The sequence below is a fragment of the Tachypleus tridentatus genome, chromosome 6, assembly GCF_004210375.1.
Source record: "Tachypleus tridentatus isolate NWPU-2018 chromosome 6, ASM421037v1, whole genome shotgun sequence".
Lineage (NCBI taxonomy): Eukaryota > Metazoa > Arthropoda > Merostomata > Xiphosura > Limulidae > Tachypleus > Tachypleus tridentatus.
Genome location: NC_134830.1, coordinates 79,900,818 through 79,915,778, shown reverse-complemented (window position 1 = coordinate 79,915,778; position 14,961 = coordinate 79,900,818). Strand labels below are relative to the sequence as shown.

At 32.8% G+C, this 14,961-nt stretch overlaps 1 protein-coding gene and 1 long non-coding RNA gene across 7 annotated transcripts in view; one reads left to right on the top strand and one right to left on the bottom strand.

The window, feature by feature from the left end:
• LOC143252888 (GATA-binding factor 5-B-like) overlaps positions 1-3,447 on the top strand; it is a 102,015-nt gene extending 98,568 nt beyond the window's left edge. For 5 of the 6 annotated variants that reach the window (XM_076505702.1, XM_076505704.1, XM_076505703.1 and 2 more), the window contains one exon: positions 682-3,447. In XM_076505702.1, the coding sequence (XP_076361817.1) occupies positions 682-962 (281 nt within the window). In that variant the 3' untranslated portion in view covers positions 963-3,447. The remainder of the gene's footprint in view (positions 1-681) is intronic. The other variant, XM_076505707.1, reaches the window with a different exon arrangement.
• LOC143252891 (uncharacterized) overlaps positions 1-14,478 on the bottom strand; it is an 87,904-nt gene extending 73,426 nt beyond the window's left edge. The window contains exon 1 of the long non-coding RNA XR_013029231.1: positions 14,417-14,478. This is a non-coding gene — a long non-coding RNA (uncharacterized LOC143252891). The remainder of the gene's footprint in view (positions 1-14,416) is intronic.
• Positions 14,479-14,961: the final 483 nt, after the last annotated feature.

Sequence of the window (14,961 nt, the reverse complement as noted above, 5' to 3'; positions counted from 1 at the left end):
AATTCATTGTTTTAGATGTTTACAAAAAAACATCATATAAAACTTATTAAAATCTAATTACTCAAATTATAACTTTGAAGTTATAATTCAATTAGATATCAGTTTGTTTTTCGTTAGTTTGAGCAACCAGTTTTCTGAAATTCTCTTTCCACTTTCAGAAAATTCGTAAACTACATGTGAATGTGTAACATGATTATTTATTACAGTTGGAATGAACATAGTGTAATAAACAATTTATAAAATAATGAATAAGTAACGTTATTTCGGAAAATAATTTAAACATACATTGGTTACGAGAACGTTTGCTTTTCCAGTGGTAAAGGTAGTTTTCAAAGCAAAAAATGCAAATACATACATTTCTTCCTCTGTCTTTTTTTGTTGTTGTTGTTACATTCAATTGAAAAAAAATTGTTTCCACCTTCAATCGAAATTTTCATTCAAAATATATTAAATTATTGAGTATATGATAATAATGGGTATTTGAACCACACTCCAACCACTAACTCAAACTAGTAGTTCATACTTTTTATCGACTTCATTTCTGTGTTGATTGTCACTAATTTTTGGATAACAATATTTACATTTTTTCCTAGAAAGTTGAGTTTATGAATGATCAAATGCACAGATGGATAGACATAGATTTCAAATTTGTTTTCAGACAATCATCTAATTTTCTCATAGATTCCAAAGCGACCTCTACAGCTTCTTTGACGTCGGACGCATCGCAATCTCCATTCAGCAGCGGACATCGAGGTTATCATTCATCAAATATATGTATATCAATTCAACCACCTCATACCACGCCTTCTGCTTTTTCAGACCAATTAAGCAATCAACCATGTAGTCCAATTCACCGCCCAGCACTACTGTCCCAAGGAGAGACCAACTGGGCTTCTCGCGACTGTGTAGCTCCCTGTGGCAAGTTAGAGGCGGGGCCTCCTCGGGTTCTAGAATTACCATGAGACAGACGATCTCTTAAAATATTTACCTGCCATCTGGTGGCTTATAATGTACTTAAACTGTACGGCGACATTCCGTCATGTTTTGTTCTGTTCTAATTTACTTTCGACATATATATTGTGGATTCATCAACGGACTATTTAATCAGTGAAAAACAGTGTCTATTTGCTGTCAACAGTCATGAAAATATAGTATTGGTGTACCAGCTAATACTTGTTATTCTTTTATTTTTTATTTGATGGTTCAGACTCCAACAGTTTCAAAACAAAATGAAAACTGATTTGAGGATAGTACACTATATATATTGCAAAAGACGTGACATTAAATACACATGATAAGAAAATCAGGAGATTATTCTTCAATCGAACTGACTATGATTCATTGAACAATTAGGGTATTTATTTTTTAACTGAGCATAATTTTAACTTTTTTTTAACTAATCGAAACAGTAATTTAGCTTTAACATAGAATGGCCTATGGCCAGTAAATGAATATTCTGAGGAGTTTTCTATGTTATTCAGAGATAAGAAATACTGGAACGCATAAAGCGTTACTTCTTTGAGTTTGTTCCTTACTTCCGGTTAGTATAAACTATTGAAAGATAATTTTATGGTTGGTGTTTGGAACATTTACGATGTTTTGGTTTTGTGTGTAGTTGAGATGCGCCATGGACAGTTCGACAATTTGCTGAGTAAAACAAAATACTTTCATTGTTACTTGGAGTGTGCAACTGATGTAGGTATAGCTCTCTTCTTCTTCATGGTACACTTGGAAGTGTGGAAAATTATGTGTGCGTCCTTGGTTGACGAAGGGAAATTTGTGGCTTGTGTGTAATACTACACGTTTCATTAAAATATTATTGGTATTTTAATATGTGAAATTGTACAGTAGAATTTGTTTGCATATGTATGCACTTACATAAAAATGTTGTAGTGTTTTTTAATGTAATAATAATGCATATCTGACCTTTTTTAATTGGAATTTCTGAACTTAGCGATTTTAATCTGTACACAGCACTGTCTCTTGAGTGCAGCACAACATGTTTGGATGTGTGTGTGTGTGTATATATATATACACGTTTCATTCTAAAGACGTGAAACTTAAAAGAAATACAAGCACATAGAATTCCGTCCATGAAATAACATGTAATTTCATCGAAAAATAAACGTAGTTTGTCTGTGTCATTATGCAGCAACGTTTTATTATCAGTCTAAATAGATTCACTCTTAATTTTAAATTTTATTACCGCATTTCTTTTTATTTACTTGAGTTTTTACGTAAAACAAACAAGGCGTTTAAATCGGAATTAATCAAAAGTATCTGATAATCTACTGAACGGTTGTTAGGAACATACTATCAAATAACACTAGTGAAGAAAAGAACTTTTCTGGATTGTATCAGACTATATAAGCTCGTGTTCGTTCTACCTAGGAGGTTTAGCGGTCAGCCTGAGAGCTTATAACACTATAAATCCAGTAAAATACATACAATGGACATAGTACAGATAGCTCATTTTATATCCTTATGGTTAACAACACTCAACGCACTTCATGCTCATATGGCAACAGTGAAAATTAGTGTTATAGAACAAACTGATTTAGAACACTGAACATTAAGTTATAAGCAGAGTAATTACATCAGAAAAGTTTACGATTTGCAAGATTGCGTTTACATATACTGTTATAATACAGTGGGTCCTTTTCCACCGCGGAGAATAAGTACCTCAAGCAAGCCACGCTGGAGGAATGTGTGTTTTCTTATCGCAAAGCCACAGCGGCCTATCTTCTAAGTCCACCAAGGGGAATCGAACCCCTCATTTTAGCGTTGTAAATCCGTAGACTTACCGCTGTACTAGCGGTGAGCATGTTGGAGGAACTCGATACCTAATAGATTAACAGATATATTGGAACACAGCCGTGCTAAGTCTCTAATAAATGCTTATATATGAATTTTATATTTTACACATAAATGAAAAGGGCTACCTATACAATATTGTATATGAACTAAAAATATAAAATCACAAAAATAATAGCATTCACATGTGCTATACTGAACCTGTATAATAAAATACGTTAAATAAAATAACCAGTACTTCAGTTTTTGTAACACTCGCCTGTGAATGATAAAAATGGTGATCTTTCGTTGATAAGAGGAAGTTTTACTTCACATTCAGTAAATTACTAGCTTCTCTTTTTATGTGTGTGTTTATCGCGAAAATAAAATTATAATGTTTCCAATAATTATAATATTTATAACAAGATATTTTACTTAATACATGTACAAATTGGATAACTCAAAATGCTGCGTGAAAAACTACGTTAATAATATTTATTAATTACTATCATACTCTCTTATCACTTAGTTTGCTAAACGTTATGTTATACTTTAGCCTTACCTGACTCAAAATGCTAGTATAACGTAGGTTGTTCCTTATTAAGTTTAGAAACTTAATAGTTTAATATTATACTAATAACTTTCATTACTTCAGGCTGTTTATTACAGTTTATTATTGTTTAAAAATAAATGAAATTATAAAGTACTTCCTCACCTCTTTGTGGAGTTTTTTGTTTCGTTTTCAAATGTCCTCAGTGGCACAGCGATAAGTCTGCGAACTTACATGCTAGAAACTGGGTTTCGATACCCACTGTGAGTAGAGCACAAATATCCCATTGTGTATTTCTGTGCTTAACTAAAAACAAACATACTTCATCTTTTTTAACTTAATAGCTCCCATTGTCGGAATAGTGGAATTTATATAATAGTTATCAAGTATGATTTCACCAAACGTAAAAGACGGAGGAAATAGTGGAAAAGAGATCTGACTTAAAATATGCCGTTTAAACAAACCGGCTTAGTTCATAGAGCATCCCAATCTCTAGTTACTAAAGGTTTTGGTACAAGTACTTAGCAGATTTTTGAATTCATTATCAACCAACAATTATCATCAACACAAGGAAGGTAACGTAATGAGAAAAATGTCAAGCAACTCCAGATTGACTCTAGCACATCTGTTTATTTAATTTATTTCTTGCTTTTTTATTTGTTAGGCTTTAAATGATTTTATTCAGCTTATAAATAATAGAAGTGAATCTAACTCGGCGTCTCACATAAAAAATCGAATAACGCAAACTCTTACACTTCTCATTTGGCCCCCTAAATAAATCTGTATTTCTATGTATCCTAACTTTGTCACAATGAACGCATCCAAGATACCTCTTAGAAGCTGCATCTTAAGCTAGCCTCATAAGCATACTCAGTTCGGTGTTCAACTCATGTCTGTAGTTTAACAAGCTTTACAGTAAATTTCTATTCAGTATTTCAAGTTAATGGTTAAACTCATAAGCCGTTGAAAAAAACCTTTCATTACTTCTCGATGAATGAAGCAACAGATGATGTAGAAATCAATTAATAAGAAAGAGCTGGAGATTTAGTATGTGAATAAGCTTCTGAGAATAACGAAGGGAAAAGTTCAAAAACACATGTGTTCTGTATATACATTTGTTTGGGTATAAAGTAAAAGCTACAAAATCTGCTATCTGTGTGCTTTGTCCATCGAGGATATCAAAATCCAGTTTTTACGTTTGTCGCTGATCCATTGAGAGGGCTGCACATAGGGCAGTGGGAAATTATTTCAAATGAGTGTTATTTAACTTACATTTCCGCATTATGATGCTTTTTGGGGACTATGGCTCTTAGAGATAAAGAAAACAACTAATGGAGTTCTACAAGTGTATACAATTCCTGTATTGCAGTTATCCTGAGAAATGCGCTTAGTGGAAACGTCTAAACTGTGGTTATAATCATGTTTCTCATTTTCTAATGGTAATGACTACCTTACATAGGAAAATAATCTATATTTACTTCGTATTTTAAATAACTGTAGAGTCCAAATTTCAAAATATATAATAATTTGTATAGTCAACAACAAAACTCAAACTGGGTTAAGGCGATAAACAATATAATTTTGAAAGAGGCACATAATTCATTTTAAATATATCCTATTTCTTAATTAGCGAACATCTGAAATTATTCACATAGTTTCTTTGGTGATTTTCAAGTAACTCAAATTAACATTAAATATTTGGTTTGTACTATATGTAATTTGAATGTTATTTAGGCTTTTCACGTAACTGAAATTAACACATACAAATTTAAAGTGTACATTAAGCATGAGAAAATGGAAAGCAAGCAATATTTGTAAGACCTGAAATTATTTTAATTCATGATTTTCTAGAATTAATAGAGTGTTAATCGATAATAACTCAGCACACTTTATAAAGTTTTGCAATAATATAACACACAGAAATAAAGTGTGATGGTCAATATTATTATTATTGAGCTATATTGATTTATTTGTTTTAAACTTTCCATGGAAAGGTAAACTTGGTTGATCTGTGGATTGTCGTGCTTAATTTTTGATTGATTAACTAGAGGGAAGGCAGGTAGCTTACGGTACTCTCTACCAACCTTTTTGGATACTCTCGTCTGAACAAATAACAGGATTAACCACCTCTCTTACAGCACACACAAGGTCTCACAGTGCGAAATGCGTTTATACGGCAAAAGAATGCAAAACATTAATCGTCGGACAAAGAATGTTTATTATACGGTTGTACTATGATAACAAAGCCTGTCTTTCTATCTGGATTACAATTTTTTTAGTTAATACACACATACATATATATATTTATGTATATTACGCTGGTATGAAAACATATATAAATAATATAATATTTGGATTTTTATATAAATGTAATAAATGAATTTATTTGGTTTAGCATTTGCATAATAAAACTAATGGGGATACTAGAAAACTGTAACTGTACAGTGTAAATGGGTCCTTAAGCAACGCGAAATGCCACGTTTACCAAAAAATAAGATATCACATTACACAATGTCACTTTTAATAAAAGAATAAGAAGTTATGATACATGATACAGAGAGAAGCAGGAAATGACATAGAAACTGCGTATTCTGGTAAATACATTGTTATTGTTTTCCTAGAAACTCATTTCAAAAGTGTTTTTTTCCATAATATGCTTGTTGATACGTTTGTCACTAGCTATATAAAAATTTATTTTTATTGAAATAATACTTCGGAATATTTTCATACAAATAAGATAGGAGAATGATTTCTGTGTCCTCATATTTATCAGTTTATTACAAAGCATGATACTTTAAAACAGAAAGACGTATTTCTAACATTAGTTGTTTAATATTTCTGTACTAGCCCGGCATGGCCAGTCGCGGGTTCAAATTCCCGTCGCCCCAAACATGCTTGCCCTTTCAGCTGTGGGGGCGTTATAATGTAACGCTCAGTCCCCCCCTATTCGTTGCTAAAAGAGTATCCCAAGAGTTGGTGGTGTGTGGTGATGACTAGCTGCCTTCCCTCTAGTCTTACACTGCTAAATTAGAACAGCTATGGCAGATGGTCCTCGCGTAGCTTTGCGAGAAATTCAAAACAAACCTCTATTTCTGTACTAACATCTGTCATAGTACGACAAAGTAATAAAATAGTTAAATATTAAAGCTTCATTCAGGTTTACATAATCATAAGTTTTATTTTGAGTTCACTGTGTATTCTGGTAAATACGTTATTGTTGTTTTTCTTAGATGTCGAGAAGAAACTTCTCATCTCCAAGATACTAATTATGTTACTGTAAATATACATGTATACATAATTTATAAGTAGATTAACTAATAAAACTGAACTACTATAATGCCCATACGATTGTAAAAGCAAGAAGGAACCCTCAGTAGCGGCGGCTGTAATTAGATTTTAAATTGGTCAAGAGATGGAGATATGAGCTAAAAGTTTGTACTTTGTTCTTAATCACTAACGCTTTTAATTAGAAAAAGTGCAAGAAATTCTACATTTTGTGTCTTACAACTGTATTAATAGGAAAGATATTAAGGACCTAATTTTATCAGTGTTATACATTTTTAAGATATATTTTCAACGTAACGACGTCAAATTTTCCTAACAATGAATCAACTATCTAAGAAGAAATATTAGGTACATCTTAGATGATAGCTAAAGTGAAAACATCGAATAAATATGTCGAAGGAACAAGATAGCACTGATAAGGTAAGAATATGCAAATATATACAGTTAAGATATATGAAGTTATAACACATAACTATTATTCTGAAAGTGTTAATTTACGTTCGTAATTGCAAAATTGACAATTTAATCATTTAATAAAATCCCTCCTTCCTTTGGGTGATCTTCACATACGAATCAAAACTAAAAGACTGTTCTAGAATTTGTTTGTTTTGAATTTCGCGCAAAGCTACATGAGACTTATCCACGTTATCTATCCCTAATTTAGAAGTGTAAGACAAGAGGAAAGGCACCTACTCATCAACACCCACCGCCAACTCTTGGGTTACTCTTTTACCAATGAATAGTAGGATTGAACATCACATTATAACGTCTCCACGACTGAAAGGACGAGCAAGTTTGGTGTGACGGGAATTCGAATCCTGCGACTCTCAAGTTACAAGTCGAACGTCCTAATCACCTGGCCATGCCGGGCCTCTGTTGTAGAGAATGGCGCTTGATTCGACGGATCTATTATTGGCACTACAACTAACGTAAAAGCAACTGCGCGCTGTGTTGGCTGTGGAGAAAATCACCACATATCTCAATGTACCAAACTAAACTTCAAACCTAAATGCTGTAATTGTGGGGAAGAACACACAGCAAATTATAAAGGATGCCAAAAATACAAATCTATTAAGGCGCACTTATACGAACTTAAAAAATCCAAACATGAACAAGCCAAAAACAAACAAAATCCAAGAACAATCAAAATCAACTACTATTCAAACACCACAGAACACAAACACACAAAAATACTCATATGCTGCAGTAGTCAAGAAAACATCATTCATGCAGGAAAACCATCAACAATTAATGAAGACCCACCTAAAACAACTGAAAACACACACAAAACAACACCTATGAACATTGAAAACACTAACCAATGCCATTACTTCTACCTTCTCTGAAATATTGACAGAATACACAAATCCAAATAATGAAAACAGACATAATCATTAAAATAGTTTTGAAAAACATCGAAAAATACCTACCACAAAAATCAGCCACCTACGTACTAGACTTAAAAAAATGAAAGAAAAATATAAATGGACATTGCCCTGAAAAGGACCAGTCTAAAGCTGATATTACTACATATTAATCAGTCAGTTCCAACAATGTAATGGAAGGAGGAAGAGGTCTGGTGTACCTGACTCTCCTGGGTATAAACATATACCCAAACACCAGAGAGAGAGAGAAACTAACGTAAGGATAAATTTACTTGTGCGATATCACGACTAATCAATGGAGTAACTGAATGTAAACAATAACCGGCACTGATCTGAATGATTAACTAACTATTAAATCGATAAATGAACTGAAAACTAACTCGATACTCCACTGATTTTAGTAAATTTTTTGTATTCTTGTTTCTAAGTATTTCACACAATTTCGAGTTCAATAACGTTCTCTAACATTATAGGTATTCTTGTGCCACTTTAACGGGCTTCATCTTAAGGAAATACGCTTTCTAGCAAACAAACATCTAAATTACCTCAGTGAAAATATAATTCAGGATAATAATCAATTTCCCTTGATATCTAAATAAATCTCGAAATCAAAATTTACATCTAAACCAAGTAAATGAGCATTAAAGATCAAAGTATTTTTTCAAATGATCTTTCTGCCTTCCAAAATGTATTGTGAAAGATAAGCTAGAATGAAAAGTTTTTTTATATAAAGACATTATGTGTTATAGCTGTATGAAGCCTAACCCTGATTTTTTTTCTAACTATAAAAGTCACGATTATTTTAGTATATACAAAGACATCGTTGTTAGTTATTCAGGCTACCGCTTAAACAAACTTTCCATAAATCTAAAATTCCCTCTTAAATCATTATTATCATTAATGTCACTTTCAGTGTAGATCGAAACGTAACGATTTGAATTGAAACACTATGCAGGTAAGCTTTTTCCTAATAACACATCTCTGAGTGAAACTTTTCAAGCCTTTACGTGACTAAAATACTTTGATATGTTTTGCTCTATAAAACATGAGAAGCACCTCGCAATCAGGTGAATATAAAGTATATTTTAAACTATTGTGCAGTGTATTGAGAGGTAGAAAACAGAAACAGGTAAATTGTGAATGTACACCGAAGAGTAAGCGGCAAGTTTATAGACTTTGAACGTTTAAAATTCTGGTTTCAATTCTATATAGTAGACACATCACAGGCCACCCACTATGTAACTTAGTGCTAAAGGGAAGTTGTCAGTGTTGCATAAAACTTGCAAACATCGTTTAGTTTCTTACAGTTATAGTTTTGAATATATTATAAAAGTGTTCCCATGTACACAAGTATTTTATCTATTCTTTTTTCCGCAAATTAAAACTTAAGTGTTTGAACAAGAAATATTTAAATTTTGTATGGTGCCTAACTGTCACAAATGCATATCTATTAATTTGGATGTCATATTTTGAAAATGGAAATAAAATATTTCGGGAAAGTTTGTTTGTTTTTTAATTTTGCACAAAGCTACTCGAGGGTTATCTATGCTAGCCGTCCCTAATTTAGCAGTGTAAGACTAGAGGGAAGGCAGCTAATCATCACAATCCACCTCCAACTCTTGGGCTACTCTTTTACCAACGAATAGTGGGATTGACCGTCACATCATAATGCCCCCACGGCTGAAATGGCGAATGTGAAAATTAGTACCTAAGTAGAACAGCTGTGGATTAAAAGAAAAAGTTACAATAAAACTGAAAAGACGATAATAAAATACAAAATAAGAAACTTGATAGAATAGTAAATTAATATTAATTGTCTTAGTATTAATTCGAAATTATTTTCTAACGTTTCCACTAGATGGCAGGGCATAAATTTCTTAACAAAATGACACAAATTTGATAATATTCGGCAAAGGTTTGTTTGTTCGTTTTTTGGAATTTCGCACAAAGTTACTTGAGGGCTATCTGTGCTAGCCGTCCCTAATTTAGCAGTGGAAGACTAGAGGGAAGGCAGGTAGTCATCACCACCCACCGCCAACTCTTGGGCTACGTCTTGTACCAACCAATAGAGGAATTGACCGTCACATTATAACGCCCCCACGGCTGGAAGGGCGCGCATTTTGAGCGCGACGCGGGCGCGAACCTGCGACCCTCGGATTATGACTCGCACGCCTTACACGCTAGGCCATGCCAGGCCCGGTTTGTTTGTTTTCCTGAGCAAAGACATATTGGGTTATCTGCTATGTTTACCGCAGGGGTTCCTATTTGCTTGTTTTGAATTTCGCGCAAAGCTTCTCGAGGGCTACCTTTGCTAGCCGTCCCTAATTTAGCACCACCCACCGCCAACTCTTAGGCTACTCTTTTACCACCTAATAGAGGAATTGACCGTCACATTATAACGCCACCACGGCTGAAATGGCGAGCATGTTTGATGTGACCGGGATTCGAACCCGTGATCCTCGGATTAGAAGTCGAACGCCTTAACACACTTGGCTATGCCGTGCCACGCCGTGCCATAGGGTGCCACCTATGAGTTTTGACGTTATAAGGTCGTAGACTTACTACTGTCCCATCACAGTACCATAATAAATGTTTTTTGATATTGCATTATAAGTTATCTTATACAAAGTGAAAATAAAGCAGATGAAAATCAAGTGTGAACAAAATGTGAGAATTTCAAGAAGAAACAACTGAGTTTTTTTTTGAAAGCTAAAATACACATTTTCTAGAGAGTGTTTTACACTGTTTTTATAGTCCAAACTTGTTGAATTTTTATTTTTAGTAACAAATTATTATTAATTTACTTATTTATAACCTATATGAAGGAATTATGGTTTATGTTATTTAATGTAATGTGGTTAAAATTATTTGTTAACGTAACTCTCATAAAATAGTCACGCTTCAATGAGGGGTTCATGATTCACAGAGCCCCTGTTGTATCGGTAAAGCTTTTTCATTACTTCCAACTACTTCTATAACTACCTCAAGGGGGTCTGTACTCGAAAATAAAAAAACAATAGAACAAGTGCCCTTTGTACCTGAGCACGTATGCCAAGTTTGGTCCCTCTAACTTGTGAATGTGGGTATGAATATAGTTTCAAATATGATGCCCCAGGAAACCGGAGGAAACATAAACACAAAACCTGATGCAAGATTTGTGTTCAGTGGCTCTCAAAACTTATTAATAGACCCAGTCATACCTAAATGGCCTTACGGGGGATATATTATCTCCTTTTTTGGGGGATAAACGAAGTAGGTAATGTGTTTGTGTGTGTTTTCTTATAGCAAAGCCACATCGGGTTATCTACTTAGTCCACCAATGGAAATCGAACCACTGATTTTAACGTTGTATCAGCGGGGAATTCTGCGTAGGTAAGGAAACACGCACAGATCGAACATCCCGAGTATATTTGCAAAGTATGGTCGCATTATAATATCATTCATATTTCTGTTATTTAAGTTATTATACAGAAAGATTTAAGAATACCGATTATATTCATTAAGTAAGTGAGGATGCCCATTCGTGTGTGTGAATTTTTTAAAACAATACTTTAACATATAAAGCAAAAGTTGTTACACAAACAAAGGGCTGTATGTGCAGTGAAAGTAATTTTTTTATTTAATAAGAAAGTAAAAGAAAAATTATGGGTAACGAGATATTGGTGTAATTTAGGTTGTTAAAAAGTAACTTACTGCTAACCATGTACGGTTAACCCGTACTTAGTTGGTAAGGCATTTGTCTGTCGAGTAAAATGTCCGTGGTTTAAATCCAAGAAAAATGTATGTATATGTGTCTATATATATGTATTGTAAAAATTGGATAAATTATAGCATTAATGCGTATTTTAATCTTTCGGTATTATTGATACCTCACCACAGTAGGCAAGTGATCTAACAACACAAAAACAGCCTCCTTAAACGTTTGCAAGTGAGGCACTTTTTAAGAACCTTGAGTGGTAAAACATTGCTATAGATATTGTTAATTTTTGGTCTACATTCTTCGTAAGTACTACATGCGACTAGAGAACGAAGTTCAGAAAAGAATAATAATTTAGGTTAAACATTGCAGATATCTAAAATATTTTAGCCGAATTATATCATTGTAGCGTTAATGAGTCACAAAGTTATGCAAGTGCAAGGAAAGTAAAACATTGTTTTTCAGTGACTTGACAAACAATCAATTAACAAACCCGAACAACAAGACATTGTGCATCACAATAATAACACCACGTTGATCCAAGGAACACAAAGAAATCTCTATCTTTCAAGAATGGTTTCACTGAAGTATCTGCATACAGATGAAATATACAAATTAAGTGAATGAATTCTCATAGCGAAACCACTCTCACAATTATCATGTGAGACCGAGCTCGTGTAGTTTTGTGCTTAACTACAGACCAAATAAACAATTTCTTCAGCCACCTTCATTGACAAGACTATCACAAAACACAGACTTATTTTTATAGGTGAAAGATAGAAAAGATAAACTATCACATCTAAATAAAATGTTTATTCTGTTTTGTTTTGAGCAAAGTTTCAAGCAGATGACCGTCAGAATGCCGTTCAGATGTATGTTTTTTATGTTTATATGATAAGGAATTTAGATTTACGGTAAAATATTAAAGTTGTTTAATTAAACATATTAATTTTTACATTTTAAATAATTTCTCTGCTGTTATAGCACTGTTTTAATAATTGTTTAAACTAGTTAACAAAATTTATCATCATTACCAAATGTCCTATGTTTTTGCATAATTAAAAAATAACATCACCGAAAGATAATGCGATTTTGTTTCCTCTTGTGACATTTTAAAAATTTCCTTTTATCAGTCGTTACATAAACATACCTTGTAGCTTTGCATAACGTAATCATGACTAGTATTTCTGTTATATTAAGTAATCGTTAGTCCTGTAAAGCTCAAATATTGTTCTGTTTCTTTATAAATGTTTATGATATGGTTACTAGTAACAAAATATTTGATAAAAAGTTTTTGTTTTTATTATCAGTTAATGTTCATTAGTTAACTGTTGTCCTTAGCCTTATTAATTTTATTCATATTATTATAAATGATGGAGACTGTTTCATTTTTTTCTTGTTGTTATTACTAACGTGAACTTTATTATTTATCACCACCATCTTCATCGTTTATTTTTAATCTTTTTTTTTCACTGGTGCTACTAGTGCAAATTGAAAAGAAAATGCTACTTTCGCTATCTTTGATTGCACATTTATTATTAGGACCAAATTCATTGTTTTGTTGGTTTACACAAGACCTACGTGATTAAAAAAGATTCAACATCGTAATAAGACCAACTGGTGATATCCTCGTTAATATACTTTTCCATCTTTTAAATTTATACTTTTTCAATGATGCAATCAAATGCAGTAAACAAATATTCACCGTTGGCGAAAAATGAAGGTAATGCTTTAGATGTAAGCAACATAACCTTAGCTCGCTTAGAAGAAATTCTGTTCTTAATTAACGGCTCTTCTCAGCTGACCTAGTTTTGGGTTTAAAAATTGAGAATTAAAATTCCAGAACCAGTAAAATTGTTCAAATAGATCTAAAAGGTTCGAAATAAAATTTAGAGTCCTCAGGGGAACAGTGGTAAATTTACTAACTTATTAAATATGGGTGTCGATTTCATGCAGTGGACACAGAAGTCAGTCCACTGTCACTCTACTCTGAAAGAAACAAATCCTTCAATAATTTATTCTTCACTGTGCTAAATCAAATAAATGGAATTTGAAAAATGTATTTTCACTTACGTCATTTAATGATCAATCTATATCTATGTATCTATTTATCTAGTGTAATTAAATATTTACATTAAAATGGAGTTAAATAAGAAACAAAATCATAGGTAGGATCGCGTAAAAACAACAAATCCCAAACTCTGATATTATAACCATATATTTTTAAGCCGTAAGCAAAATAAATTAAAGTTAAAGAAAATACGCTGTATATTTTTTAAAAAAGATCGTAGGGTACAAGCTACAACGTGGGATTATAAAATCTATCCTAGGTTTTGGAGGTGAGTGAGGAAGTAGTATCCATATTACGGTGGGGCTACACTGTCTATCAATCTTAACCTCCAATTCGCTAGTCTAGAATAAGAATATTAGACATTAGGAGAGAGAGATGTGAATGCTCAAGTCCACACCGTCTCACATCTATATCATCTTTCACTGCCTGCAGACAGTTGTTGGGAGATGAATACTCTTCCAAGTTAAAATAAGAATTAAAAAAATAAATATAAAAAGATGAAAAATAAAATAGAATAAAATAAAATAAAAATAAGGCACAATCATTTGGGGGTAAGTAAAATAAAAGAATAACATAAAATAAAAAATAAGGAAAATAAGGCACCACTATTTGAGTGCATGTAAAATAAAACTTACCTCTTGCAGTTAGCATTCCTGCCTCCAATATGGTAGAAGTACTAATTCACACGACATTGGACCATATCAGTATACAAAGTTTACTGTGACTGTCGTGCTTTTATATGCGGTTCAAAGTGTACATCCGCATAAAGTAGTGCCAAGTTCTTAAATGACCTTATTTTTAACTAAAAATAATTATTAGTAATTTTTAGTAAAATTTTTCTGATTTTACTTATTTTGTATTTATTACAGAATAATTTAATCATTTTGTCTAAAATTTCTTTAATAAATCCATTAACTATTCATTTTGTATCAAAAAGTTGTTCACTTTTACTAATTTTGTGTCTTAAGTTTTTAATGTCCATTTAAGGAGAATAAGGGACCGGCATGGCCAGGTGGTTTAAACTGTTCGACTCGTAATCTGAGGGTAGCGAGTTCGAATCCCGGTCGCACCAAATATGCTTGCCCTTTCAGCCGTGTGGGCGTTATAATGTGACGGTCAATCCCACTATTCGTTGGTAAAAGAGTAGCCCAAGAGATGGCGGTGGGTGGTGATGACTAGC